The sequence below is a fragment of the Oncorhynchus kisutch genome, linkage group LG5 (assembly GCF_002021735.2).
Source record: "Oncorhynchus kisutch isolate 150728-3 linkage group LG5, Okis_V2, whole genome shotgun sequence".
Classification (NCBI taxonomy): Eukaryota; Metazoa; Chordata; class Actinopteri; order Salmoniformes; family Salmonidae; genus Oncorhynchus; species Oncorhynchus kisutch.
In genome coordinates this window covers 28,788,351-28,816,052 of record NC_034178.2, presented here as the reverse complement: position 1 = coordinate 28,816,052, position 27,702 = coordinate 28,788,351, and the positions used below count along the sequence as shown (strand labels likewise).

Genomic DNA, 27,702 nt, shown 5'->3' with positions numbered 1-27,702 from the left:
ATATTAACAACTCAGCAAAATGAACATAAATGAAACATTATGGTATCAACCATTCATTTCTGTAATCACTCTAAATATACCCTTTGTTTTCCCTCTAAACCTTCCCTTTCCAGTGCAGAGATTTCTGTATAATTGTAAGGGATTGCACACATTTCTGAAAGATTAACAGGGTTTATTCCTGGACTGCATGGTCATTACCTAACTGCATTAGGTATAATGCCATCATTTACCAAGTTATTATTTCAACATCTGGTTCAGAACAAATGCTAAGTTTGTTCAAAGATGAATTTTAGAAGAATTATTATATAGGTTCAAAGGATATGGGGAAGTTAGTATAGAGATGTACGTCTAATTTTGGTAAGGATACACTTGATCCCCTACCTCTTTATTATAAATAAAGCAATATTTATGATACAGCTATTAGCCAACGTTCTTAAAAGCTAGGGATAACCTATAATGGCTACACATAACATGTAAAAAAACAACAACAACAGAACAATCAAAGAGAGAAGTAAGACATTTGAGGGCATACATTTGTCTTGGCAACTTCTCCTAAATGAAATGAAAACGTTGATACTAATGAGTTAACATATAAACATACAGTCCCTGGCCCACAATGCTCCTCAAGTGTAGTAAGGCAGTCAAGTGAAATTGATCACATCCTGACAAACAGATTATCTACTACAAGTTGTCAATCCAGAATAAAAAGTAGAAAACAGTACAGCACACTATTGTGGATCTTTTAAATCTGGGAGACAATACTCAACAACAAAAACAATACATTCTATAAGAACACTGTGAGAGGAAGGAAACCATAGCTTCATTCCAATTCAAAATGACATTGCACCTACATGCCAAAAGAGCCTTTGATATTTGAGTTTGGATCGAATATATTATATGATGATATTACAACAAAGGTCATGCACATCTCAGCCCTGCCTTGTCTTTTGTTGTTGTCATGGTGACAAAACTAACAATAAGTTAAACAAAAATATATCTCTAAACATACATAATTCAAGAAAAATCATTGCAAGTGCCATTGAATACATAACCACTAAATCAGACTGACTGTCTTAAAGTGCTTCAGGTTTCACATCCTCTATCATCATTCACTGCTGCTTTGACATTGGAATTTCTGCAATACTGGCACAGGACTGGTAACAGACAGTTTCCACTTCATTCTTTGTATCTTCCTCATACAACATTCCCATCCGTGTTTCAGAAGCATCTCCCAACCTTAGACATAGGGCTCATATACAGTCGTGGCCAAAAGTTTTGAGAATGACACAAATATTAATTTCCACAAAGTTTGCTGCTTCAGTGTCTTTAGATATTTTTGTCAGATGTTACAATGGAATACGGAAGTACAATTACAAGCATTTCATAAGTGTCAAAGGCTTTTTGTTGACAATTACATGAGGTTGATGCAAAGAGTCAACATTTGCAGTGTTGACCCTTATTTTTCAAGACCTCTGCAATCCGCCCTGGCATGCTGTCAATTAACTTCTGGGCCACATCCTGACTGATGGCAGTGCATTCTTGCATAATCAATGCTTGGAGTTAGTCAGAATTTGTGGGGTTTTGTTTGTCCACCCGCCTCTTGAGGATTGACCACAAGTTCTCAATGGGATTAAGGTCTGGGGAGTTTCCTGGCCAAGGACCCAAAATATGAATGTTTTGTTCCCCGAGCCACTTTGCAATTCACTTTTGCCTTATGGCAAGGTGCTCCGTCATGCTGGAAAAGGCATTGTTCATCACCAAACTGTTCCTGGATGGTTGGGAGAAGTTGCTCTCGGAGGATGTGTTGGTACCATTCTTTATTCATGGCTGTGTATTTAGTGATTGTGAGTGAGCCCACTCCCTTGGCTGAGAAGCAACCCCAAACATGAATGGTCTCAGGATGCTTTACTGTTGGCATGACACAGGACTGATGGTAGCGCTCACCTTGCCTTCTCCGGACAAGCTTTTTTCCTGATTCCCTGAACAATCGGAAAGGGGACTCATCAGAGAAAATGACTTTACCTCAGTCCTCAGCAGTCCAATCCCTGTACCTTTTGCAGAATATCAGTCTGTCCCTGATGTTTTTCCTGGAGAGAAGTGGCTTATTTTCTGCCCTTCTTGACACCAGGCCATCCTCCAAAAGTCTTTGCCTCACTGTGCGTGTAGATGCACTCACACCTGCCTGCTGCCATTCCTGATCAAGCTCTGTACTGGTGGTGCCCCGATCCCGCAGCTGAATCAACTTTAGGAGACGGTCCTGGCGCTTGCTGGACTTTCTTGGGCGCCCTGAATCCTTCTTCACAACAATTGAACCTCTCTCCTTGAAGTTCTTGATGATCCGATAAATGGTTGATTTAGGTGCAATCTTACTGGCAGCAATATCCTTGCCTGTGAAGCCCTTTTTGTGCAAAGCAATGATGATGGCACGTGTTTCCTTGCAGATAACCATGGTTGACAGAGGAAGAACAATGATTCCAAGCACCACCCTCCTTTTGAAGCTTCCAGTCTGTTATTCGAACTCAATCAGCATGACAGAGTGATCTCCAGCCTTGTCCTGGTCAACACTCACACCTGTGTTAACGAGAGAATCACTGACATGATGTCAGCTGGTCCTTTTGTGGCAGGGCTGAAATACAGTGGAAATATTTTCTGGAGATTCAGTTCATTTGCATGGCAAAGAGGGACTTTGCAATTCATCTGATCACTCTTCATAACATTCTGGAGTATATGCAAATTGCCATCATACAAACTGAGGCAGCAGACTTTGTGAAAATTAATATTTGTGTTATTCTCAAAACTTTTGGCCACTACTGTAGTTATTTTGTCACAGAGCTCCACTGCCTTCTGAGCAGTGGCGTCACTCCTATGTGATGCTAGTCCCTCAATTGCTATCAGTCATACTATTTGATTTTAGACAATGTGCCGGGCCATCTACCTCCACCTGTCATACTGTACTCTACACAAGCAATAAATTAGATTATTTTAGGAATTTAGCATTCTATAAATCACATGTGGGGGTCATAAGGTAATAAGGAGGTATTTAGAAAAGACTAACCAAGCACTTCTATCAGAATATGGCCAAACCAATCCTGCTGCAAATATCAGCCAATTAATTAGAGAGATTAAAACATGAAACTATAGGGGGAGGGTTCTCGTTAAGTAGCGATCAAAAAGAGCAGATTTCAGAAATTGACATGTTTTCGGTCGGTCAGGTAATGTCATTGAACACCTGTTACACGAGTACCAAACAAAAACAATAATTAGAGCCCAGTGGGTTGTTCCAGAAGCCAGGAAGATGGGCCGGTTGACAGGTGTCAGCAGCCAGCTCTCCAACCTGAGGCTTCCCTATAAAAAGGGAGGTGTTTTCTTCACCCTTCCCCCAGGGTAGAGGGGGTAAGGGGGAAGGATTGACCCTGGTCGGTCCTAGGGAGTTCGTCCTCTCCTGGTAGGGTGGTGGGACAAGGCCTGTCATGTCTCTGTCTCGGGCCCTACCGGTCCCGCCAAGGGGATCACATAACAAGTGATGTCGTCTCCTGAACCCAGCCTCTCATTGGGTAACCGCCAGCCCCTCTCCTTCAGGACCCCTCGCGACCGCATCAACAGGTCCTGAGCGGCCAGTGTGTATCTGGATGTAAAACAGGGTTGCGGTCAAAACATTGAAAAGTGCTATTTATTTCAAATGAGTATTTTTTTATGTTCATGAATCGAATTTGAAATGTAATTCATCCCAAATATGTGTCTATGAAGGTGCTCCTCAAAATGGTATTGCCATTTTAAAATGACCATACTAATTTGTACAGGCTAGATACTGACCTCTAGTGGATATATCCTTTGATTACTCCTCCTTTTCTAACCAATATTCAGTGTTTTTCCCCTTTTTTTTCATGGCTACCTGAATATTCAATATCTACCCTGTTTTTATTGGTAGCAACTCTAATAGTATAAGCCCTCTCACAATGTATCCCCCTAATAAGAATCACATCCTTCCATGACAAGGCCCAGGTCCTATATACCGACAAGGCAAACGAGCCATTCTCTGCTTCCGGTAGGTTGGTCAATCACATCCCAAGCATGCTCGCCTTGGGATCAGGTGAGTTTACTACAACAACAAAAAAGATGGGGGGAACGGTCATTAGCGGGAGGAGACTATGAGTGGCCGAATCGTGCGTTCATTCAACTCTATTGTTTGTACAATGTTGACTATCTTAACATATTTACGCTACTGTTGAACTTCGTGCATGTCTCTTACCTGCGCGTCCTGGTATTTTCTCGCGCTACCACAATGCTTTATTATTAGATTGTTTGGTATTGCTTGTAGCGCTCACACACTAATGCTAACATATGCGTGCTCATTAACCAAACGAATGGCGTTTCCATGTTTATGTCAAGCTGTTTACTGAAGCATTATAGTTCTGCTCACCATATTATCTACCGGTGATATGGTAACGCTTCCATACACGGGTTAGACTGTAGCTAGTGCAAAGCACCGGCCGTAATCTTTCGACTAACCATTATTTGCCGATACTTTCTTCGTTCTCGATTCGGAAGACACTTCTCTTATAAACTTCTGTTCCCAGTTGTAGGTGGAACTCCAAAAGCAAGAGAATATAAAAAATCTCGATTTGTATAGAGCGAGAGATGTTTGTTTTGGTCGCACTGTGTGACGCGCTGTCATGTACTTCTACACGTGGCCTTGTTGCATAGAAACTCCTAGTTCCTGCAATTAAAAAAAAAATGTATCCGTTATTTTACCAGGTAAGTTGACTGAGAACATGTTCTCATTTGCAGCAAGAACCTGGGGAATAGTTACAGGGGATTTATGAGCCAATTGTAAACTGGGGAATATTAGGTGATTGGTTTGAGGGCCAGATTGGACATTTAGCCAGGACACCACTCTTACAATAAGTACCATGGGATCTTTAATGACCTCAGAGTCAGGACACCTGTTTAACGTCCCATCTGAAAGACAGCACCCAGTGTCCCCAATCACTGCCCTGTGGCATTGGGATATTTTTTTTAGACCAGAGGAAAGAGTGCCTCCTACTGGTCCTCTAGCAGCATCTGGTCTCCCATCCAGGAACTGACCAGGACCAACCCTGCTTAGCTTCAGAAGCAAGCCAGCAGTGGTATGCAGGGTGGTATGCTGCTGTCTGAAAGAAGTGGATTTAATATCCTAATGAATAATCAATATTTTATGGAGTACCACCTGCAACTGGACACGAACGTTTAAGAATGATTATTTTCTTCCAAATCAAGAACAAAGAAATGATCAAGGAATGGCTAGTTGGAAAACTGCTACCAGTGCATTGCACAAGCTATTGTGTCATGCGTAAGGAAGCATTAACATATCACTGTTACAATGTGTAGCCTGTTACTGTGTCTCTGCATTTGGTTGGTTTCTGAATGTGGACCCTCCATTGACATGTTGGCCTAGTCCAGATATGACTTAGTCCTCATGTTCAGGTTTTACCTGGTCTTTATACGCCTATATTAGTTGAATGCCCCATTGCCCTGACATTCTTTGGCTCTGGTCTGTTCATCCCTGTGGTTCTTCAGACACCCCTGAATCAGTGCATAGTTCAATGGCTCTCGAAAGGGAAGTACATTGCAAGGATAGGAATATTTATCTTACACATTTTTTGATAAGCGGTTGATTCTTACAAATGGAGTGTACCTTGCCGGCTTGCAAAATCTTGTTCATCATAAATGTAATTAATAGATTTGATGCATGCAAGCTGCCAAAGCAACATGGTTGTATACTGTTTTTAGATTATAGACAAAGCAGCATGAACATATACTGGACTGTGTAGACTAGAGATTACAGTACATACCTCACAGGATCAGTGGGCTCGCAGCAGGACAGGAAGCCTGAGACTGCGTCTGCTACCTCCCTGTCTGTGGTCACGTCCCACAGCCCATCTGTACCCATCACCAGCACGTCATTCGGGCCATGCTTGAACTCAGACATGTCGTACACAATCACCTGTAGGAGCGACAGATAAGAGGGAGGGAGGAGCGACATGGGAGGGAGGGACAACAAATGAGGGATATTCAATAAAATATTGGACAATATGTTCACTGAGCCAAAATAAAGTAAAATGTGTTATTAGATGTCCTCCAAGCTTTGGAACACACTGAGATGCTTCTAGACGAGCCATAATCTTACATATGGTGTATGATACATGGTTCTAGACACAGACAGCATGACCTCTTACTCACCTCTGGGCAGCAGGAGAGAAAGGGTTTGATGTAGATGTTGGAGTTGTACACTTTCAGGTCATGATCCCCTAGGCCACGTGTTACCCCAATGGTGGCCATGACACGGGCCTACGCACAACACAAACACCGTGAGTGATCTGGGTTAGTGCCTGTGGGTGTTCCTTGATTCTCGGAAAATCCACTTAAGGGGGGATTAGTGACTCAGGAGCACTTTTCTGCGTGGGAAAATAATGTTCTCAGTGTGTCTTTTACCACACAGCGAAAGACTGGGAGAGTTCAGCAACAACCATGAATTTGCATGAGAAGTCCTCCCACACATACAGCGGAATGAATAACTAAAAGTTATTATCTTGCTATATCTGTCCTGCTGGTGAACTAACAGCTAAGCATACACAAAGGTTTCTTCCTGTCAGGGGTAACATATGATTAGGGCAGGTGGACAACAGTACATCTACATTTTGTTTGAAGACCAAGGTCTATTGTACTGTGCATATCAAAATGTCCCATGACTTGGGCAGGGTTTTACCCGGTCAGGTGGTAATGTGGTTCTTAACAAACTACCGTGGCCCTGTCTATGGCCATGCATATATACTGTGCTGTTCTGATGTCCACCAGTACCCAGTCCATAAACATGACAAAGCCCTTCACCTTTTTACCCTCTCCATATATAAGCGGGAACTTGAGGTCGTCTTCTACGATGGTCTTGTAAGCCCTGCAACAAACCAACAGGATCACGGGTTGGGGATTAGTGATTATATTCTTCAAGAAGTATATGGCCTACTTCTTTTATCTCTTGATCCTGTACACGGTCAGAGGATTTTATAGGGCAACAAATTTTATAGGGCAACAACAAGGGTAACAAATTCAACCCTGTGTTGTTCGACAATAGCTGTAACTTACCAGCCGTTCATTGTGTGGTCCCTGAAGAGCATCTTCTTGTCCAGCTCCTTGTGCTGGATCCTGCGAGGGAACTCCAAGTGTGTGAACTCATTCCCCAGCAGCTCCGGTCTCAGGAAGCCCTGCAGGGACACAGAGCAGAGCGAACGTTGCCAAAACTACATGCGTGTTCAAACTGTCGTGTCAAATTGACTTGTGATGAAATGGCTCTTACGAATCGTACACTATATGTACACAAACGTATGTGGATATCACTTCAAATGAGTGGATTTGTTCATTTCAGCCTCACCCGTTGCTGACAGATGTATAAAATCGAGCATGCATGCAATCTCCATAGACAAACATTGGCAGTAGAATGGTAGATTTAATGCACTGTGGGTTAATTGTGATAAGTGGTTGGATTTCCTCCGGATGTATTAACGTACTTGGTTTAAATTTAAAATTCTTATTTTCAATGACTGCCTAGGAACAGTGGGTTAACTGCCTGTTCAGGGGCAGAACAACAGACCTGTGCCTTGTCAGCTCGGGGATATGAACTTGCAACCTTTCAGTTACTAGTCCAACGCTCTAACCACTAGGCTATCCCGCCGCCCCTCCCCGAATGCGCAGTGCAACTGTAAAGTTTGGTGGAGGGGAAATAATGGTCTGGGGCTGGTTTCATGGTTCGGGCTAGTCCCCTTAGTTCCAGTGAAGGGAAATCTTAACGCTACAGCATACAATGACATTGTAGATGATTCTGTGCTTCCAACTTTGTGGCAACAGTTTGGGGAAGGCCCTTTCCTGTTTCAACATGACAATTCCCCCATGCACATAGCGAGGTCCATACAGAAATGGTTTGTCGAGATCAGTGTGGAAGAGCTTGACTGGCCTGCAAAGAGCCGAGACCTCAACCACATCGAACACCTTTGGGATGAATTGGAATGCCGACTGCGAGCCAGGCCTAATCGCCCAACATCCGTGCCCGATCTCACTAATGCTCTTGTGGCTGAATGGATGCAAGTCCCCGCTGCAATGTTCCAACTAGGGATGCACCGACATACCGATAACCGTTATTTAAGATTTTTGCGGCCTTTTAAGCATTTTATTACAGTTAAATAGTAAAAACACACACTGACCAAAAAGTCATTTTGTTGGCATTTACAGCCGGTTGTGGTACAGCCTGGATTTGAACCAGTGTGTCTGTAGTAATGCTTCTAGCACTGAGATGCAGTGCCTTAGACCGCTGTGCTACTTGAGCCCATAATCAAACCCTATTTCTTTCACTTACTTGCTGTGCTGCTTCGTTGTTCATTTGTTCAGTCTCAACCAGGATTTCATCATACGTGTCAAGCAGGACGTTTCAGCTCTTTCTGTCCGTGGCCTCTTTTCCTCGGTGAGCACTGTCACTGTGTCCGTTTCCATCTTGTCCAGCTGTGGCTGTAACATTTCACGTAAACCCTGTTTCTTGTCTGCATCGAAGTGGCGGTCCTTGTACCTAGCATCGAGCATGGTGGTTCACAGCCTATAGGAGAGTACTTTTCCAAGTTAACCCCACGGTCTGTGTTGGCATTTTTGTTGAGCAGGCGTTTCAATGTATCACGTCTGTTGCAGACACAGCTGAGCTTATTTCTCCAGTCAGTTGTTCGATTGGAGCTGGGAGTGTTCATGTTTCAAACATGTTCTCAATGCCACTGAATTGGCAGCAGCGGTATGAGAAGCAGCACATTCTTGAGCATGCAATACGGCTTTCCGCAGTACGAAATCCTCGCCGACCCACTGCTGTCACACTCTTAATGCTCATGGGGCTGACATCGCTGGCCCAAATGTCAGTCGTGTGAGTTTCAACAATACTGTGTAACTCCAGTAGGGCAACATCTGAAAAATAGTGCCTACTTGGTAATGTGTACCGGGGCTCGACCAGTCGGGCAAAAGCCAACATCATCCACGACAGAGAACTGTTGATTATGAAGGGCAATGAATTCCATTATCTTGGCGTTTAATGGATTTCGCCTTTGAGTTGTCTCGCTGAAATGTTCTTACTCTTTCAAATGACTGCTCGACTTGTTGACTGCTCGATCCATACAGCAGACATTGTGGGCCAGGTTAGGAATGCTGTGTTGCACTTGTAGCACTATATTTCTTGTGGCGTCATTACGTCTTCGACCTACGTTATATAGGTACTCACGTCAGCTTTGACATTGGTTTTACTCATCGGCGTTAAACTAGACATCGGGCCGATTGTTGGCATTTTTATCTAATATCGGCCGATTCTGATATGCTTACCGATATATCGCGCATCCCTAGTTCCAACATCTAGTGGAAAGCCTTCCCAGAAAAGTGGAGGCTGTTATAGCAGCAAAAGGGTGAAACCAACTCCATATTAATGCTGATGATTTTTGGAATGAGATGTTCGACGAGCAGGTGTCCACATACACTACATGACAAAGTATATTTTTTGTGTAAATGGAGCAACAAGCATATCCTAAAGGAAGTATCATAGCAGTAGGAAAAGTGACAGTAGAACATTATATAACTGTGAAACACAAACTTGGTACTTTTCATTCCCTTCCCTGAGGGTTTCACCGCTCTCCCACACAGCCACCCACTCCAGCTTAATTTAGACCAACAGACAGTCAATGAATAAAGATGTAGTCTGAATCATAGTTAAATAGCAATACCCTCCCTCCCCCGTGCGTCGTCCTCTTGGCCAAGGCACCCTTGAAAAAGCTATTCATATCTCGTGGTGATGGGACTCACCTGGTTAAAGGGACATTACACTTTCAAACCAAAGTTTGTCAGATGTTTCCAGACCTCTAAAGTCTGGAAAAGGTTGACACTTTAATTTGAGTGAAATAGCTTTTTTTTTTAAATAAGGAAAACATAAATAAATGCATTAACCCCGTCCTCACCAGATACTGCAGGCGCTGCCTCTCAGACTCGGGTGTGAACTCGTTGGACATGGGGATGACTTCATTGTTACGGATGATGATGGCTCTGTAGAAAGAGTAAGAACCAAAGTAGAATGAGTAGTGATTCTTGTTTATATGGGAGGGACAACGTACTGTATAAAGACAAAGACAGACACCATAATGTGACCCCCATATCAGGAGGACACTCGGGATAGTTCATGTTGGGTTAAGAGCGTCAGCACAGCATGTTAGAGGATGATTATTGCTCCAAGACACTGATCTAAAGTCAAATTGTTCGACCCTAATGGTTGAGGTTAACATTTGAAAACACTATACCAATCCTACATCTGTGCTTATGGGCATATTCTACCAGGAGTTTACAGTACATGATGAATGGTGTTGTCGTACAAAGAGAGGCCAGCAGAGGTCATAAGAACTGCGGTTTGAGAATTTGAGCATGACCAACGGGAACAGCTTTCTTTGAATTAACGGCTATGGGCATCATGTTGTGTCACTTCCTTTAACCTCTCTTTCAGTCATTGAACTCTGCATTGAAAACATTGAATATGTACAACAAGTAGGCCTTTAATTCATTAGTCATTATGGGCATTAATCAATCTGCTGCTATTAGAGTTTGACCTGCAGTTGACCTACCTGCTGTCTCCAGCATTGGCAACATAGAGCTTCCCCATTAAATGGATGGCAGCCAAGGCACAACACCCACCAGAGATGGTAAAGGACGTCTTCTCCTTCTCTATCAGTTCATCCTGTAATCAACCGGAAACAAAAGGTTATTCACTCATTGGGTAATAGAAGGAAGTTAGCAGCCCTATGATGAGGTTCTACTTAAGATGAAATGTTTACAATTATTGACAGATAAGACTGCCTAAAAATAAATCTGTGCATTTGATTCTGGAAACCAAAATCTTCTCTTGGACGCCCAGGCTTCGCTGAGACAAGTAGAACACTACTTCACAAATTTAAGGTGATATGCCGTGAGCGTTCGCCTGTGTCTTACCATCTGTTTGAAGGCGTTTTCTATGATGCCCATGATCAGACTCTCCAGACTGACAGTCTTCTCCATGTGGAAGCGGATGGAGGGGTCAGTGATGGCATTAGGGTCCTCTGGGTCCTGGGTGGAATTTGCTCCCTTCTTCACCTCCAGCTGGTAGGGGCTGCCGTTCTTGGCCAGGCAGATAGGGGGTGTCACGGAGGGGTTCTCCAGCAGGTGGGCAATGTCCCCCAGTCTGTCTCTGATGAGGCGATGGAGGAGTTTAGATGCCATGATGGCACACCCTGAGCCTGCATGACCGTCGAACACGCCCCAGTACTGCAATGGGATCCCTGTGCCGTCCTGGAAAAGGTTGAGCAAATTCAGTCAAATCAAGCTCAAATCATATCAAAACATGCATTTTAGATATATCAAAAGACAGGATAACAGTAAGAAATGAGAGGAATGGCAGGAAATACAACACTGGCCAGGGATTCAGTCTCTTTAACAGGTCTCTCTTGCAAGAGTTTATCCTGATGAGAATTAAACTTTGAGAATGCCTAAAGGACATTTCTGTCAGAAAATGGATGGGAATACTTCTCATCCATTCTGTTTTGAGCCTCACCTGTTTATCAAAACTATATATATATATATATATATATATATATATACACAGTACCAGTCAAAAGTTATGACACACCTACTCATACAAGGGTTTCTCTTTATTTGTACTATTTTCTACATTGTAGAATAATAGTGAAGACATCAAAACTATTAAATAATACATACAGTGCCTTGCGAAAGTATTCGGCCCCCTTGAACTTTGCGACCTTTTGCCACATTTCAGGCTTCAAACATGAAGATATAAAACTGTATTTTTTTGTGAAGAATCAACAACAAGTGGGACACAATCATGAAGTGGAACGACATTTATTGGATATTTCAAACTTTTTTAACAAATCAAACTGAAATTGGGCGTGCAAAATTATTCAGCTCCCTTAAGTTAATACTTTGTAGCGCCACCTTTTGCTGCGATTACAGCTGTAAGTTGCTTGGGGTATGTCTCTATCAGTTTTTCACATCGAGAGACTGACATTTTTTTCCCATTCCTCCTTGCAAAACAGCTCGAGCTCAGTGAGGTTGGATGGAGAGCATTTGTGAACAGCAGTTTTCAGTTCTTTCCACAGATTCTCGATTGGATTCAGGTCTGGACTTTGACTTGGCCATTCTAACACCTGGATATGTTTATTTTTGAACCATTCCATTGTAGATGTTGCTTTGTTTTGGATCATTGTCTTGTTGGAAGACAAATCTCCGTCCCAGTCTCAGGTCTTTTGCAGACTCCATCAGGTTTTCTTCCAGAATGGTCCTGTATTTGGCTCCATCCATCTTCCCATCAATTTTAACCATCTTCCCTGTCCCTGCTGAAGAAAAGCAGGCCCAAACCATGATGCTGCACCACCATCTTTGACAGTGGGGATGGTGTGTTCAGGGTGATGAGCTGTGTTGCTTTTACGCCAAACATAACGTTTTGCATTGTTGCCAAAAAGTTCAATTTTGGTTTCATCTGACCAGAGCACCTTCTTCCACATGTTTGGTGTGTCTCCCAGGTGGCTTGTGGCAAACTTTAAACGACACTTTTTATGGATATCTTTAAGAAATGGCTTTCTTCTTGCCACTCTTCCATAAAGGCCAGATTTGTGCAATATACGACTGATTGTTGTCCTATGGACAGAGTCTCCCACCTCAGCTGTAGATCTCTGCAGTTCATCCAGAGTGATCATGGGCCTCTTGGCTGCATCTCTGATCAGTCTTCTCCTTGTATGAGCTGAAAGTTTAGAGGGACGGCCAGGTCTTGGTAGATTTGCAGTGGTCTGATACTCCTTCCACTTCAATATTATCGCTTGCACAGTGCTCCTTGGGATGTTTAAAGCTTGGGAAATCTTTTTGTATCCAAATCGGGCTTTAAACTTCTTCACAACAGTATCTCGGACCTGCCTGGTGTGTTCCTTGTTCTTCATGATGCTCTCTGCTCTTTTAACGGACCTCTGAGACTATCACAGTGCAGGTGCATTTATACGGAGACTTGATTACACACAGGTGGATTGTATTTATCATCATTAGTCATTTAGGTCAACATTGGATCATTCAGAGATCCTCACTGAACTTCTGGAGAGAGTTTGCTGCACTGAAAGTAAAGGGGCTGAATAATTTTGCACGCCCAATTTTTCAGTTTTTGATTTGTTAAAAAAGTTTGAAATATCCAATAAATGTTGTTCCACTTCATGATTGTGTCCCACTTGTTGTTGATTCTTCACAAAAAAATAGTTTTATATCTTTGTTTGAAGCCTGAAATGTGGCAAAAGGTCAAGTTTTGGTCAAAGTTCAAGGGGGCCGAATACTTTCGCAAGGCACTGTATGGAAGTAACCAAAAAAAAGTTAAATCAAAATATATTTGTGATTCTTCAAAGTAGCTACTCTTTGACAGCTTTGCACACTCTTGGCATTCTCTTAACCAGCTTCATGAGGTAGTCACCTGGAATGCGTTTCAAATAACAGGTGTGACTTGTTAAAAGTTCATTTGTGGCATTTCTTTCCTTAATGCGTTTGAGCTAATCCGTTGTGTTGTGACAAGGTAGGGGTGGTATACAGAAGATTTGGTAAAAGACCAAGTCCATATTATGGCAAGAACAGATCAAATAAGCAAAGAGAAACAACAGTCCATCGTTACTTTAAAGACATGAAGGTCAGCCAATCCGGGAAATTCCAAGAACTTTGAAAGTTTCTTTAATTGCAGTCTCAAAAACCATCAAGCGCTATGATGAAACTGACTCTCAAGATCCAGTTAACTGCATCTCAGATTGCAGCCCAAATAAATGTGCCTGTTTCCTTAAAATCTTAAGCATCTCAACATCAACTGTTCAGAGGAGACTGCGTGAATCAGGCCTTCATGGTCAAATTTCTGCAAAGAAACCACTACTAAAAGACACCAATAAGAAGACGAGACTTGCTTGGGCCAAGAAACACAAGCAGTGGACATTAGACTGGTGGAAATCTAAGTCCAAATTTGAGATTTTTGGTTCCAACCGCCATGTCTTTGTGAGATGAAGGTGAATGGATGATCTCTGCATGTGTGGTTCCCACCGTGAAGCATGGAGGATGAGGTGTGATGGTGTGGGGGTGCTTTTCAAGGCACACTTAACCAGCATGGCTACCACAGCATTCTGCAGCAATACACAATCCCATCTGGTTTGGGCTTAGTGGGACTCTCATTTGTTTTTCAACAGGACAATGACCCAACACACCTCCAGGCTGAGATGGTTTGGGATGAGATGGACTGCAGAGTGAAGGAAAAGCAGCCAACAAGTGCTCAGCATATGTGGGAACTCCTTCAAGACTGTTGGAAAAGCATTCCTCATGAAGCTGGTTGAGAGAATGCCAAGAGTGTGCAAAGCTGTTAAAGGCAAAAGGTGGCTACTTTGAAGAATCTAAAATATTTTGTTTTTTGAAATCTTTTTTGGATACTACATGATTCCATGTGTTATTTCATAGTTCTGATGTCTTCACTATTATTCTACAATGTAGAAAACTGTAAAAATAAAAACCCTTGAATGAGTAGGTGTGTCAACTTTTGCCACTGTATATACATTTCCCATTTTGTTACGTTACAGCCTTATTCTAAAATTGATTACAGTTTTTTTCCCTCAATCTACATATAATGACAAAGCAAAAACAGATTTTTAGGAAAAATCTGATCTCACTATTACATAAGTATTCAGACCCTTTAATGAGTACTTTGTTGAAGCACCTTTGGCAGCGATTACAGCCTTGCGTCTTCTTGGGTATGACGCTACAAGCTGACACACCTGTATTTGGGGAGTTTCTCCCATTCTTCTCTGCAGATCCTTTCAAGCTCTGTCAGGTTGGATGGGGAGCATTGCTGCACAGCTATTTTCAGGTCTCTCCAGAGATGTTTGATCGGGTTCTAGAACGGGCTCTGGCTGGGCCACTCAAGGACATTAAGAGACTTGTCAAGAAGCCACTTCTGCGTTGTCTTGGCTGTGTGCTTAAGGTTGTTGTCCTGTTGGAAGGTGAACATTCACCAACAGTCTGAGGTCCTGAGCGCTCTGGAGCATGTTTTCATCAAGGATCTCTGTACTTTGCTCCGTTCATCTTTCCCTCGATCCTGACTAGTCTCCCAGACCCTGCCGATGAATAACATTCTCACAACATGATGCTGCCATCACCATGCTTCACCGTAGGGATGATGCTAGGTTTCCTCCAGATGTGATGCTTGGCATTCAGGCCAATATTGGTTTCATCAGACCAGAGAGTCCTTTTGGTGAACTCCAAGCGGGCTGTCATGTGCTTTACTGAGGATTGGCTTCCGTCGGGCCACTCTACCATAAAGGACTGATTGGTGGAATGCTGCAGAGATGGTTGTCCTTCTGGAAGATTCTCCCATCTCTACAGAGGAACTCTGGAGCTATGTCAGATTGACCAACGGGTTCACCTCAATGACCAAGGCCCTTCTCCCCAGTTTGGCCAGAAAAGTACGTCAAATAACGTTATCTACCTTAGCTTTGATTGGACGGATCATGTCCGCATCATACTTTCAAAATCGTAGCTAACAAGCTCGACAAGCAGTCATCATCATGAATCAAGTTGACAATCTATTGGCAAATCCTTTTCAAACCTTGTCACATGAAGAGCAATTATAGAGATAACGTATCAGTGCTCAATGGCCATTGGACATAAACATTACACAACAAGTTGGAAATTGCAAATTCAACAATGAGTGGTTTGGAAGGATTCAGTGGCTAACTGCAAGCGCTGCAAAGCAATCAATAGCCTGCTATTCAGCGGAGTGGGTGTGAGGTCCAAGTCTGGGTTTAAGGGTCTCTTTTTGTCTAAGCTTAAAAGGATAAACATGCACAACACACCATGGGCCAGAAAATGTTGAATACATTGGCCATGTTGTCAATCCAGCATGACTTCAGCCACTTTCTTAACAACTGGAAACTCAGAACTCTGACTTCTGTGAGAATGCACAAAAAAAATTGCTCTGACTGGGAAAACATGGTCATCCAACTCGGAATTCCAAGTCAGGAACTCAGGCCATTTTCTAGAGCTCTGACCTGAAGATCACTGACGTCATGATTCGACTTTGTTCCCCCCCCCCCCCCCCCCCCCAGAGTTCCCAGTTGTCTTGAAAGCACCATAAATCCTGAGGATGCCAAACTTTGATTTAAGTTTGATGGTAAAATTTGCCCACAAGAAGTACCGCTACGCCACCTTCCTGTTTAGGTGAGCACAGCAAGGTCCAAAAATGTCTTGCTGCATAAATAATGTAATGTGCCAGGAGATATGTATACTGTTGCTAAGAAAGTTATACTATGTTGTGTAGTAAGCTGTTAGTAGCCCATGTGTCTCGCCCTAATAATTTGGTCCCTTTCCCCCTATTAACTTAGCCTACTGTTCTGGTTTGGTGGTGCACATGTTGCTTATAGCCTGTTTTAGAGAAATGTAATCATCGAATATTGTAAGAGCTTTCATTGTCTGCTTATATGCCCCCTTTATTTATCCTATGGTTCTGACTGTAAGAAAGGCCCATTTCAAAAGTGCTGAACAAATAGTTATATTGACTACGATCCGTCCTAGCTCGCTCATTAATGTCTTAATCGAAATCACGGATCGCCTCTTATTCGGTCATCGTCCCCTTATGCCATAGTTTGTGCATCTCAGTTATCAGTAGAAACCACATTTGTTTAAACAAGTCAGACCTAACAGTTTGTTGGCACCATTTGTCACCGTTACAGTGCAATTCATTAATTCATTTATTGTTTAGTGTCATGTTGCGTAGTGGCTTTGCTGGAATGCATTGCAACAATTGTTTTCGAGTTTGCCCTAAAAAGATTTACATTCTAAAATCAGCAATAACATGTCTTACTCGATGACACTATCACTGTAAATATGTGCTCAATGACAGCAGTTACTGTGTTGGATTAAAAATATTCCACTTGGATTTCATCGTGGCAGTAAATCCCACTAACAAGATGTCCACCTATCGGGTGAATCTTACTTCTCACCTATGCGGTCTTCCTTTACATCTATGCCAAGAAGTAAATGTGTTTAGTATAGTAATAGTGTCCCAGACGGTTACAGCATGTCTACTTTAAGAGCCCAATCCACAGAATGGATAGCAGTATGGGGGCATCTGTTGACCTCTTACTAGACTAGAGTGGAGGAGGGGCACAGAAGAGATGATGTAATTTAATTAACAGGAGGGACAGAGGGTAAACAGAGAATACAGGAGGGGAGGGGGTTGCGAGGCCACCAGAAGGACTGGAGGGATTGACCGGACACAACACAGACCCAGTACAATACTGTATACTATAGACTGCTGTGTAAATACAATTGAGAGATTATGGGGCAATCTCTGAGTGAGAAGGTTTTTGGATTTGTGTGCTAGGGGCGGTAGCTGCTCTACAGACCCACGGAAAGCTGTTTCTAAATATAGCGGCACACAATGGTCAATGTCTTAATCAAATTGTCTTTTCTTTGTCAGGAGAAAAAAATGAATCCCCAGCTAGCCAGTGATGTCTGGAGACATTTAAACAGAGATGGTTTTATTAGAGAGAGCGAGACCTGTGACAACCTTGCTGCAGTGCAGCGTGTCACCAAAGGTCCCATCTTAACAATGAGGGCAGTAGACCATAACAAAACAAACATTGGACCAGGATGTGCCTATTCTCAACCTGGTCTCAGAGCATTTCGTATTATTCTGACAACAATCACCCGAGCCACTGCCTATTCACCCCGCTATCATCCAGAAGGCGAGGTCAGTACAGGTGCATCAAAGCAGTGACCGAGAGACAGCTTCTATCTCAAGACCATCAGATTGTTAAACAGCCATCAGTAACATTGAGTGGCTGCTGCCAACATACTGACTCAACTCCAGCCACTTTAAAAATGAAAAAATTTATGTAATCAATTTATCACTAGCCGTGACCAGCTGATCTATTGGGCCGGGGCCCCCGGCGTATTCCATTCGCTCCATACTGGATTCGAGGCGTCGGGCGAGGGGCCTTCAGTACCTCGTGGAGTTGGAGGGGTACGGACAGGAGGAGAGATGCTGGGTTCCGGTGGAGGAAGTGTTAGACCCTTCTATGCTGCGGGAGTTCCACCGTCTACGTCCGGATCGCCCTGCACCTCGCCTTCCGGGTCGTCCCTAAGGCTGGTGTCGGCGAGCTGCTGGAAAGCTGCGGTTTGTTTTGTACCCGTGCTTTGTGACAGCCGGTACTTTGTACCTGGTTGTGTGTACTTTGTGCTGCCTCACTTGTTCTTTAGGCATTTGTTTTTGTGAAGCGGTTGCGTCCTGTTTTATATTGTCTGAGTAAAGTGCTTTGTCCACTCATCTCTGATCTCCTACGCCTGACTTCCATGCCACAGCTACACCCACCCTCTGACAGATATTCACAGAAATGGCGACAGCATAGCACAAATCTCATTCAACCCAGAAAATGTAGGCTACATAAGTCATAGCGCTAACTGAGGATATAGTGACCTAACACAATCTGTCATATTTAGCTAACTCTCAGCTGACAGAACCCATAATCTGAATTAGCTAATAACAATTACTATTTACAATTCATCACATCAAGGGTGAGCTCACCAGTGAATGAAATAATTGAGTAAAACACTTTCTAAGAATCTAAAGTAATCCGACGATGGGTAGTTTATGGTGCTGCCATTTGTTTTGTGTGTGCTAAGCAAAGATAAGCGGTTACAAGATGAGTTTGGTCTGCTTGCAGTGTGCATGTTGAAGGTGGTGTGTCATCTACCATCATTCACTTCCGGAAGTTTACTCGAGAGTTTACTCATTTTATTATAACATCTTTGGTCTGACAGGCATTTACGTGACCAACAGAATGCATTGTATGATGTCAACAAACATGGCCCCACACTTAACTGGCAGCTTAGCATTAGCTCATCATAATCAGTACAACCTTCAAAAAAGTATTTTATACACATCCATGTGTCCATTAATCTATGCAATAATTGGAAAGCATGATTTGTCACCAGTACTTGAAAACGTGAATAAAACAGTAAATGCATTATGCTCCATACATACATATGGTGTGCTACAGTAGAAACAACACGATATACAGAAACCATAATGATGCACTTCATTTGACTGGAACACACATGGCCAAAGTTACTATTAGTAAGGAAAACAACAATGAAGGAAATGCGGGCGCCAGCTGGAAAATGTGCCAGGGAAATATACATCATTCTGTTCTGACTGGAGATGTGAAAATGTCTAGGTACTTGATCCCTCGTCGAAGAGAGAGGTTTGTCCGGCTCAGTGATGCCTGAAACTTAAATTGTTGTCAACAGTGAAATGGGCTACTTCTATGTGAATTAATGAGGAGGGGAGCACACCTCAATTCAAACTTAGACACGCTTGGGCAATCGTTAGAGATATTTGGAATTCACTCGTGAAAAGGGTTAGGGTTAGTGGGAACGTTAGGGTTAGCTAACATGCTAAGTAGTTGCAAGTTGCTAATTAGCTAAAATGCTAAAGTTGTCCGTTATTTGATTCGAACTCGAAACCTTTGGTTGCTAGACATTTGCGATATGCCATCCACCGAACTTTCATTTTTGCATTAAGTACATATCGGTCTTAATTAACCATACCAAATGTAACTTATCATACCAATTTGGATGTCCTGGATTTACATTTACTATGTTACGTCTAGTCTATCATACCAGGCTGGTATGCTTTACCCTCTCTCCTATTGTAGTGCTGTAGACCCAGTCAATGAGCCTTACCAGTGTTCTATTTATATAATGACTAGAACTGATTCCAGTAGTCTCACCCCATTGTCGTCCAGCAGTGTGGAGTTACGCTGTTTTTTGTTGCTCAGCTTCTTCACGTAGAGCAGCTCACAGGACGCCTGATCCTCATTCAGCATGCTCTTCCCAGCATTGATGGTCCTGAGGGGAATGGGGGTAGAGAAGGTATGGGGAGGTCATCCATCTATAAGAAAATGTATATGCACCCCCCTGGTTCAGGTGATGGACAGAAGAAAAAAAAACACCCAACCAAGGTGCGTCTCAGATAAATCAGTGTTCAGAGCATATCAGAGTGGCAGACATTGTTTCATTTTTATCATGGGGAGATGATAATGTTACGATTTATGTACAAAACATAAGAAAGAAGCAGATACCCACTGGGCAAATACTGGTTGAATCAATGTTGTTTCCACGTCATTTTAACAAAAACATTCAATGTGATGACGTTGAATCAATGTGGAAAATGGATTGGATTTGAAAAAAAGTTAGCAATGTAAGGGAATTTCATTTTTTTTCACCCAACTTTTAACCTAAAATCCAACGACATGGTGACATGTTTTTTTGAATTCACACTAGTTGACAACTCAACCAAATGTAAAGCAAAACTAGACGTTGAACTGACGTGTGTGCCCAGTGGGTAGTGCTTAGGGAAGCTGCAGGACTGACTGGAATTAAGTGTTTTCATTACTGGCCTATCCCTAACGATAATGGCTTTATAAAGCATGAAGCATATTCTGACCATCTCAGTGGACCAGTGGCTGTGCTTGTACAGAATGTGGGAGTATACACTGCAGTAGTCTGAGGAGTGGTGGAAGAGGCAGTGCTTTTTGCTCATACTTGTAATCTTACGGTAGCTAATATTATACCATCTATTAACATGTATTAGATATACAGTGGGGCAAAAAAGTATTTAGTCAGCCACCAATTGTGCAAGTTCTCCCACTTAAAAAGATGAGAGGCCTGTAATTTTCATCATAGGTACACTTCAACTATGACAGACCAAATTAGATTTTTTTTTGGAAACTTTTGTTATTGACCAAATACTTATTTTCCACCATAATTTGTTCATAGATTCATTAAAAATCCTACAATGTGATTTTCTGGATTTTTTAAATTCTCATTTTGTCTGTCATAGTTGAAGTGTACCTATGATAAATTACAGGCCTCTCTCGTCTTTTTAAGTGGGAGAACTTGCACAATTGGTGGCTGACAATACTTTTTTGCCCCACTGTAGATCCTTTAAAGGGAAACTGAGCGCAATAACCAACTTCTCTCGTTGAAAACAACCCGTGGCATCGATACGAGTCGAACATTTATCCCAGAGCTAAAAAGTCTAAGTAGGATAATTTGGGTCATAAAGGTAGTATATTCCAAAACAGAGTTTTGAGATATTTGTGTACCTGAGTTCGTCATGACTTACATGGGGTTGGATTTTTATATTGATTATGCCCACTAACACAGGATTGTAATACCTATGGAGATTTGTCATGCACGGACAAACACCGTGAGACAGACCTGCCCACATTACGCAGCGCCTTGGACTTGTTTACATAAGAAAACGCATCGCCAATGTTGTTGAAAGAACACTTAGCCCCTGAATCATTTATGGAGTGGCCACTTGCTGATGTGTAGTGATCACTCGAGTCTGACCAGTGCTGGACTTTGACTGAAACAGGTGCCGGTAGCCTACTCATAATGACTTAAATATGTATACATTTATCTTAGAATTATAACTAAACAGAATACTACTGTTACTGAATGAATGTATAGATCTTTTTATAATCATAATACTGAATATAAGGTGTGTAGTTTTAGTCAAGAATTAGAACAAGGACTTTCTGTTCCTTGTTAGAAACGAATGGAGCTGTCGTCAGACCGGCTGGAATACTGTGTTCCTTACGAACATATAGGAATTAAGTAGAAAATATGAGGTGCCAGTACTCAGTTCTATGACCAGTTCTATGAGCCCTCTATGATGCGTATGGGTGCAATGATGGAATAACATGTATGTGTACATTTATTTTGCAATGGGGAGCGGTGTGTATGCAGACCAGACCGCTCGGGCACATGCATCCGCCATTGCGTGCTTGTTGATTTTGTACACCCACACCAGACGTGATCAGGAACTGCAGTTTGAAATATCAAAACAACCAATTAATACTTTATAAAAAAATCATACAATATGATTTTCTGGATTTTTTTGTTTTAGATTCTGTCTCTCACAGTTGAAGTGTACCTAATGATAAAAATTACAGACCTCTACATGCTTTGTAAGTAGGAAACACTGCCGATTTTGCAGGTTATCAAATACTTGTTTTGCCACCCTAGGGTCATGCACTTCTCATGAAGCAAATGTAGAACTTTTATAAATCAAAAACATAAAATACAGTGAAAAATACCATACAATGACATTTTGGCCATATTTCCCAGCCCTAGTGCGTACGGCCCAGTACAACACTGGGGCTAAGCTTCCTGCAATCCAGGACCTCTATACCAGGCGGTGTCAGAGTAAGGCCCTAAAAATGGTCAAAGACTCCAGCCACCCTAGTCAGTCTGCTCTCTCTGCTACCGCATGGCAAGCGGTACTGGAGCGCTAAGCCTACACAAATGACACATTATACAAAAGAAATGTGCAAGACTAGCCACCTTCTCTAATTACCTGGTTCCACTGTACCTTATTTTTAATAAAATCAATATCTTGTCTATTTACAACATTAAATGTACACCAATTATGCACCTACAACTACTCATACCTCCCAGACAGTTTACTGTGGAAGGACCACCAGAGGGCAGGCTGGGCTCATGGATAGTAGCCCAACAAGGCATGGGAGACAAGGTAACCAGAGGCAATTAAGCACAGCTGACGGTACTAATGACATACTCTCCTTCCCCTATAAGAGAGAGAATGGAACCAGCAGAGAAGGGGGGGAAACTATCTCTGGAAGATGGCCACCGAGAGAGAGGAGCTATCCATGAAGAACCACTAAGACGGTGACAATCCCGTGACTTTTTGTTGTAGTTTAAAGATAATCCTATTGTGTTCCTGTTTCATCTGGAGAAGAAGATGTATGTTTTTTTCCTTAGAAGATTTTCATTGATTATGTTGGAGTGTTTGTGTTGACCAAATGCCCTCAATAGAGAACTGTGTTCAATCAAGAAAACCTACTCCTGACTCGTTTATTCCACCTTCCCGCTTTAGAGTGACACCCAATTACTTGGTCCGCTCACATTGGTGGAGAATGCGGGCATTAGGTGGACGAGTGACACAAGGATAAGTGAGTAAATCAAGATTCTTCCAGTAGACCCGGAGGAACCATTCAAGAACGATGGATAACGCCCTACTACAACAGTTGATCACGGCACAGCAGACAACCATAGAACTCCTGCAACAACAGCTGAGCCGACGAGAAGAACCTAGAGTTAAGCCAAGAGCGGCTGCTCACGCCATCTTACCTCGTCTCTCCAAGGAGGATGATATTGAGGCCTTCCTCATGACCTTCGAAAGGACGGCCACCTTGGAAGAGTGGTCGCCCACAGAATGGGCGAGCGCATTAGCCCCTCTTTTGACCGGGGTGGCTCAGGAAGCCTATTTTGACCTGGATTCCCGCGAAGCTGAGGACTATGGGCGACTAAAAACCGAGATCCTGTCCCGGTACCAGCTGACTGCCAGAGATAGGGCTGTAAAGTTCCATGGACCTATACAGCTGATCAACCCGTCCGTGCCCAGATCTTCGCATTAATACGACTGACGAAACAGTGGCTAGAACCTGGAAAGGGAGTAGGACATGTGATAGAGACTCTCGTAGTGGACAAGATATTGAGAGAATTGCCCAGTGACTTAAAAAGGGTTGTGGGGCAAGCCAACCCGTTGTCAGCCGACGACATAGCCCAGGCGGTGGAAACATATCGGTCTACAGGGGAGTTGTTAAAAAGTGACAAGGAGGAACGGAAGGAGTCTTCCAATCCCGTACCACGACTCACCCCGGCGCGCCCGCCACCGAAACGTCCAAGCCCCCCCCGGAGGTGGGAGAAGTCAGCCACCACACAGCAGGGTCGGTGTTATAAATGTCAGTCTCCCAACCATTATGCCCCACAATGTCCTAGCAAGGATGAGCCCATGGTCACGGAGTCATCACTGCCTACCCCCACACATCCCGTTTTGAGGGGGCAGGATCAACACTGTTGGTTAGCAGAGATAGCCCCAGCCTCAGAGATTCCGGTGCGAGTCGAAGGACAAGATGTGGTAGCTATTCTCGACTCGGGAAGCATGGTTACGTTAGTAGAGGAGCGGATGGTGACCTCCGCAACACTGTTACCAGACAAAGTAGCCGTATCCTGTATCCATGGAGACACCCACTATTACCCCACTGTGAATCTGCCTATTCTCACTCCAAAAGGAAGGTGTACAGTCAGGGCAGGGAAAGTGCCCCAGCTGAAGGTGCCATTATTGATCGGGAGAGACTGTCCCCTATATAAGGAGCTTCGGCAGATGACGTTATGCACGGGAAGAAGGGGGACAGGAAAGAAGAGATTCTATTGGCCCCGGGTCACCCGGGATGTGGCCAGGTATTGTAGGACGTGTGATCAATGTCAACGTACAGCCCCACGGCCACACCTGCGTAACCCTTTGATTCCTCTCCCCATCATAGAGACTCCCTTTGAACGCATAGCTATGGACCTCGTAGGGCCCCTCCCAAAATCCGCCAGAGGACACGAGTACATCCTAGTGGTTATAGATTACGCTACCAAGTTCCCGGAGGCCATACCCCTGCGTAACATGTCGTCAAAGGGAATTGCCAAGGAGCTATTCCTGATGTTCTCTCGTGTGGGCCTCCCCAAGACTATCTTAACCGATCAAGGAACCCCGTTCATGTCCCGGTTGATGAAGGACTTGTGTCGGTTATATCAGGTTCAACAGATACGTACAAGCATATTCCACCCTCAAACAGACGGGTTGTGTGAACGCTTGAACAAAACGATTAAAAGCATGTTGAGAAGAGTGGTGTCCCGAGACGGGAAAAACTGGGACATGCTTCTCCCACACTTAATGTTTGCCCTGCGAGAAGTACCCCAGGCATCCACTGGATTCTCTCCGTTTGAATTGCTCTATGGCAGACCCTGTCGAGGAATCCTCGACTTAGCCAAGGAGACCTGGGAGACCCAACCATGTCCCTTTCGATCCACAATAGAACACGTTACCCTGATGAGAGACCGCCTGTCAGCAGTGTGGCCCATAGTCAAGGAGCATATGGAGAAGGCCCAAAGGACCCAAGGCCAGGCCTATGATAAGTCCGCGACCCCCCGTGAGTTCACCGTGGGAGAGAAAGTGATGGTGCTTGTGCCCACGGCCGAACATCGCTTGCTGGCGCAGTGGAGGGGGCCCTACGAGGTAATGAAAAGGGTCTCACCGGTCAATTACCTCATCAAGCAACCTGACAGGAGGAAGAAGGTCCAACTCTATCACATAAACCTGCTGAAGACGTACCATGGACGAGAGGAGGAGGTGGCTTTGATGGCCCTGGAGGGCAAAGGAAAAGAGGAGACTCTACCACAGGTGCGCCGTGGCCAAACTCTCCTACCGGAGCAGTCAAGACAGCTAGACAAGCTGATTATGAACTTCGGTCGAATATTCTCTCCATTCCCAGGACAAACAGATGTCCTGTTCCACCATATCCACACGGAACCCGGCAAGAAGGTGCATATCCGCCCTTACAGGATTCCTGAGGCTCGCCGAGTCATCGCTAAGAAAGAGGTGAGGGAGATGTTGAGGATGGGCGTGATCGAGCCCTCGACGAGTGAGTGGTCCAGTCCCATAGTCCTGGTCCCCAAGTCCGATGGTAGTATGAGACTCTGCAACGACTTTAGGGGCGTGAATGCCATCTCTACATTCGATGCGTATCCCATGCCCCGTGTGGATGAACTCTTGGAGCGCTTAGGAAAGGCCAAGTTCATCACTACCCTGGATTTGACAAAGGGATATTGGCAAGTGCCGGTGGCTCCGGAGGATCGCCCAAAGACTGCCTTCGCCACCCCAGAGGGGCTTTTCCAGTATGTGAGGATGCCCTTCGGACTGCACGGTGCCGCTGCAACTTTCCAACGCCTCATGGATGCCATTCTACGGCCCCATCAAGAGTATGCAGCGGCGTACATAGACGATGTGGTCATCCACAGCGAGGACTGGGATAGTCACCTCCTGCGATTACGGGCGGTGCTCGTGAGTTTGGAAGCCACCGGGTTGACAGCCAATCCAAATAAATGCTGCCTGGGCCTGTCCGAAGCGGAATACCTGGGGTACACCGTGGGGAATGGGAAAATACGCCCACAGGCAGAGAAGACCAGGGCAATTCGTGACTGGCCTCGACCCCGGACCAAGCGAGACGTTCGGGCCTTCTTAGGGATAACAGGATATTATCGCCGTTTTATCCCGGGATATGCAACCATTGCCAACCCCCTCACAAACCTCATCAGGAAAAACCTGCCAAACCAGGTAGAGTGGAAAGACGAGACGGAAGAGGCCTTTCAATTGCTAAAAGATGGCCTGTGTTCTGATCCCGTTCTACAGGCTCCGGACTTCTCACAAGAGTTCATTGTGCAGGTCGATGCCTCGGATACAGGGCTCGGGGCCGTACTAGCTCAGGGTAAAGGTGAAGCAGAGAAGCCGATTCTCTTCATTAGTAGGAAGCTCAGCGATCGGGAACAGAGGTATGCGACCGTAGAGAAAGAGGCCTTAGCCATCAAGTGGGCCCTCGATTATCTCCGGTACTACCTACTGGGTCGGAGGTTTGCATTAGTTACTGACCATGCGCCCCTCACGTGGATGGCTGGTAAGAGAAACAATAACAACAGAATAGCCAGATGGTTTTTGTCTTTACAACCGTTCTCTTTCCATGTCATCCACAGGGCCGGATCGAGGAACGGGAATGCAGACGCGCTGTCCCGACGCGACCAAGACGGTGCGTCTGGCGCCCGACCCTCCGGTTCGGTCCTGGGGGGGAAGGTATGTGGAAGGACCACCAGAGGGCAGGCTGGGCTCATGGATAGTAGCCCAACAAGGCATGGGAGACAAGGTAACCAGAGGCAATTAAGCACAGCTGACGGTACTAATGACATACTCTCCTTCCCCTATAAGAGAGAGAATGGAACCAGCAGAGAAGGGGGGGAAACTATCTCTGGAAGATGGCCACCGAGAGAGAGGAGCTATCCATGAAGAACCACTAAGACGGTGACAATCCCGTGACTTTTTGTTGTAGTTTAAAGATAATCCTATTGTGTTCCTGTTTCATCTGGAGAAGAAGATGTATGTTTTTTTCCTTAGAAGATTTTCATTGATTATGTTGGAGTGTTTGTGTTGACCAAATGCCCTCAATAGAGAACTGTGTTCAATCAAGAAAACCTACTCCTGACTCGTTTATTCCACCTTCCCGCTTTAGAGTGACACCCAATTACTTGGTCCGCTCACATTACCTAAACCCTTCAATGGATTCTTCCAGGCTAATTCTGAAATCCATCTATATACAGGTGAAGTTGGGTTAGTTTACATACTTAGGTTGGAGTCATTAACTCGTTTTTCAACCACTCCACAAATGTCTTGTTAACAAACTATAGTTTTGGCAAGTCGGTTAGGACATCTACTTTGTGCATGACACAAGTAATTTTTCCAACAGTTGTTTACAGACAGATTATTTCACTTATTCACTGTATCACAATTCCATTGGGTCAGAAGTTTACATACACTAAGTTGACTGTGCCTTTAAACAGCTTGGAAAAATCAAGAAAAAGCTTCTGATAGGCTAATTGACATCATTTAAGTCAAATGGAGGTGTACCTGTGGATGTATTTCAAGCCCTA

The 27,702-nt window shown here is 43.9% G+C and overlaps 1 protein-coding gene across 1 annotated transcript in view; it reads right to left on the bottom strand.

Moving 5' to 3' along the window:
• Positions 1–347: 347 nt before the first annotated feature.
• The window catches only part of ppm1j (protein phosphatase, Mg2+/Mn2+ dependent, 1J), a 52,763-nt gene continuing 25,408 nt past the window's right edge, over positions 348–27,702 (bottom strand). Inside the window, exons 2-10 of the mRNA XM_020482915.2 lie at positions 19,878–19,995; positions 11,023–11,358; positions 10,659–10,771; positions 10,005–10,089; positions 7,120–7,238; positions 6,868–6,931; positions 6,220–6,327; positions 5,832–5,983; positions 348–3,625 (exon numbers count right to left, since the gene is read on the bottom strand). Of these exons, the coding sequence (XP_020338504.1) occupies positions 3,469–3,625; positions 5,832–5,983; positions 6,220–6,327; positions 6,868–6,931; positions 7,120–7,238; positions 10,005–10,089; positions 10,659–10,771; positions 11,023–11,358; positions 19,878–19,995 (1,252 nt within the window). The 3' untranslated portion in view covers positions 348–3,468. The remainder of the gene's footprint in view (positions 3,626–5,831; positions 5,984–6,219; positions 6,328–6,867; positions 6,932–7,119; positions 7,239–10,004; positions 10,090–10,658; positions 10,772–11,022; positions 11,359–19,877; positions 19,996–27,702) is intronic.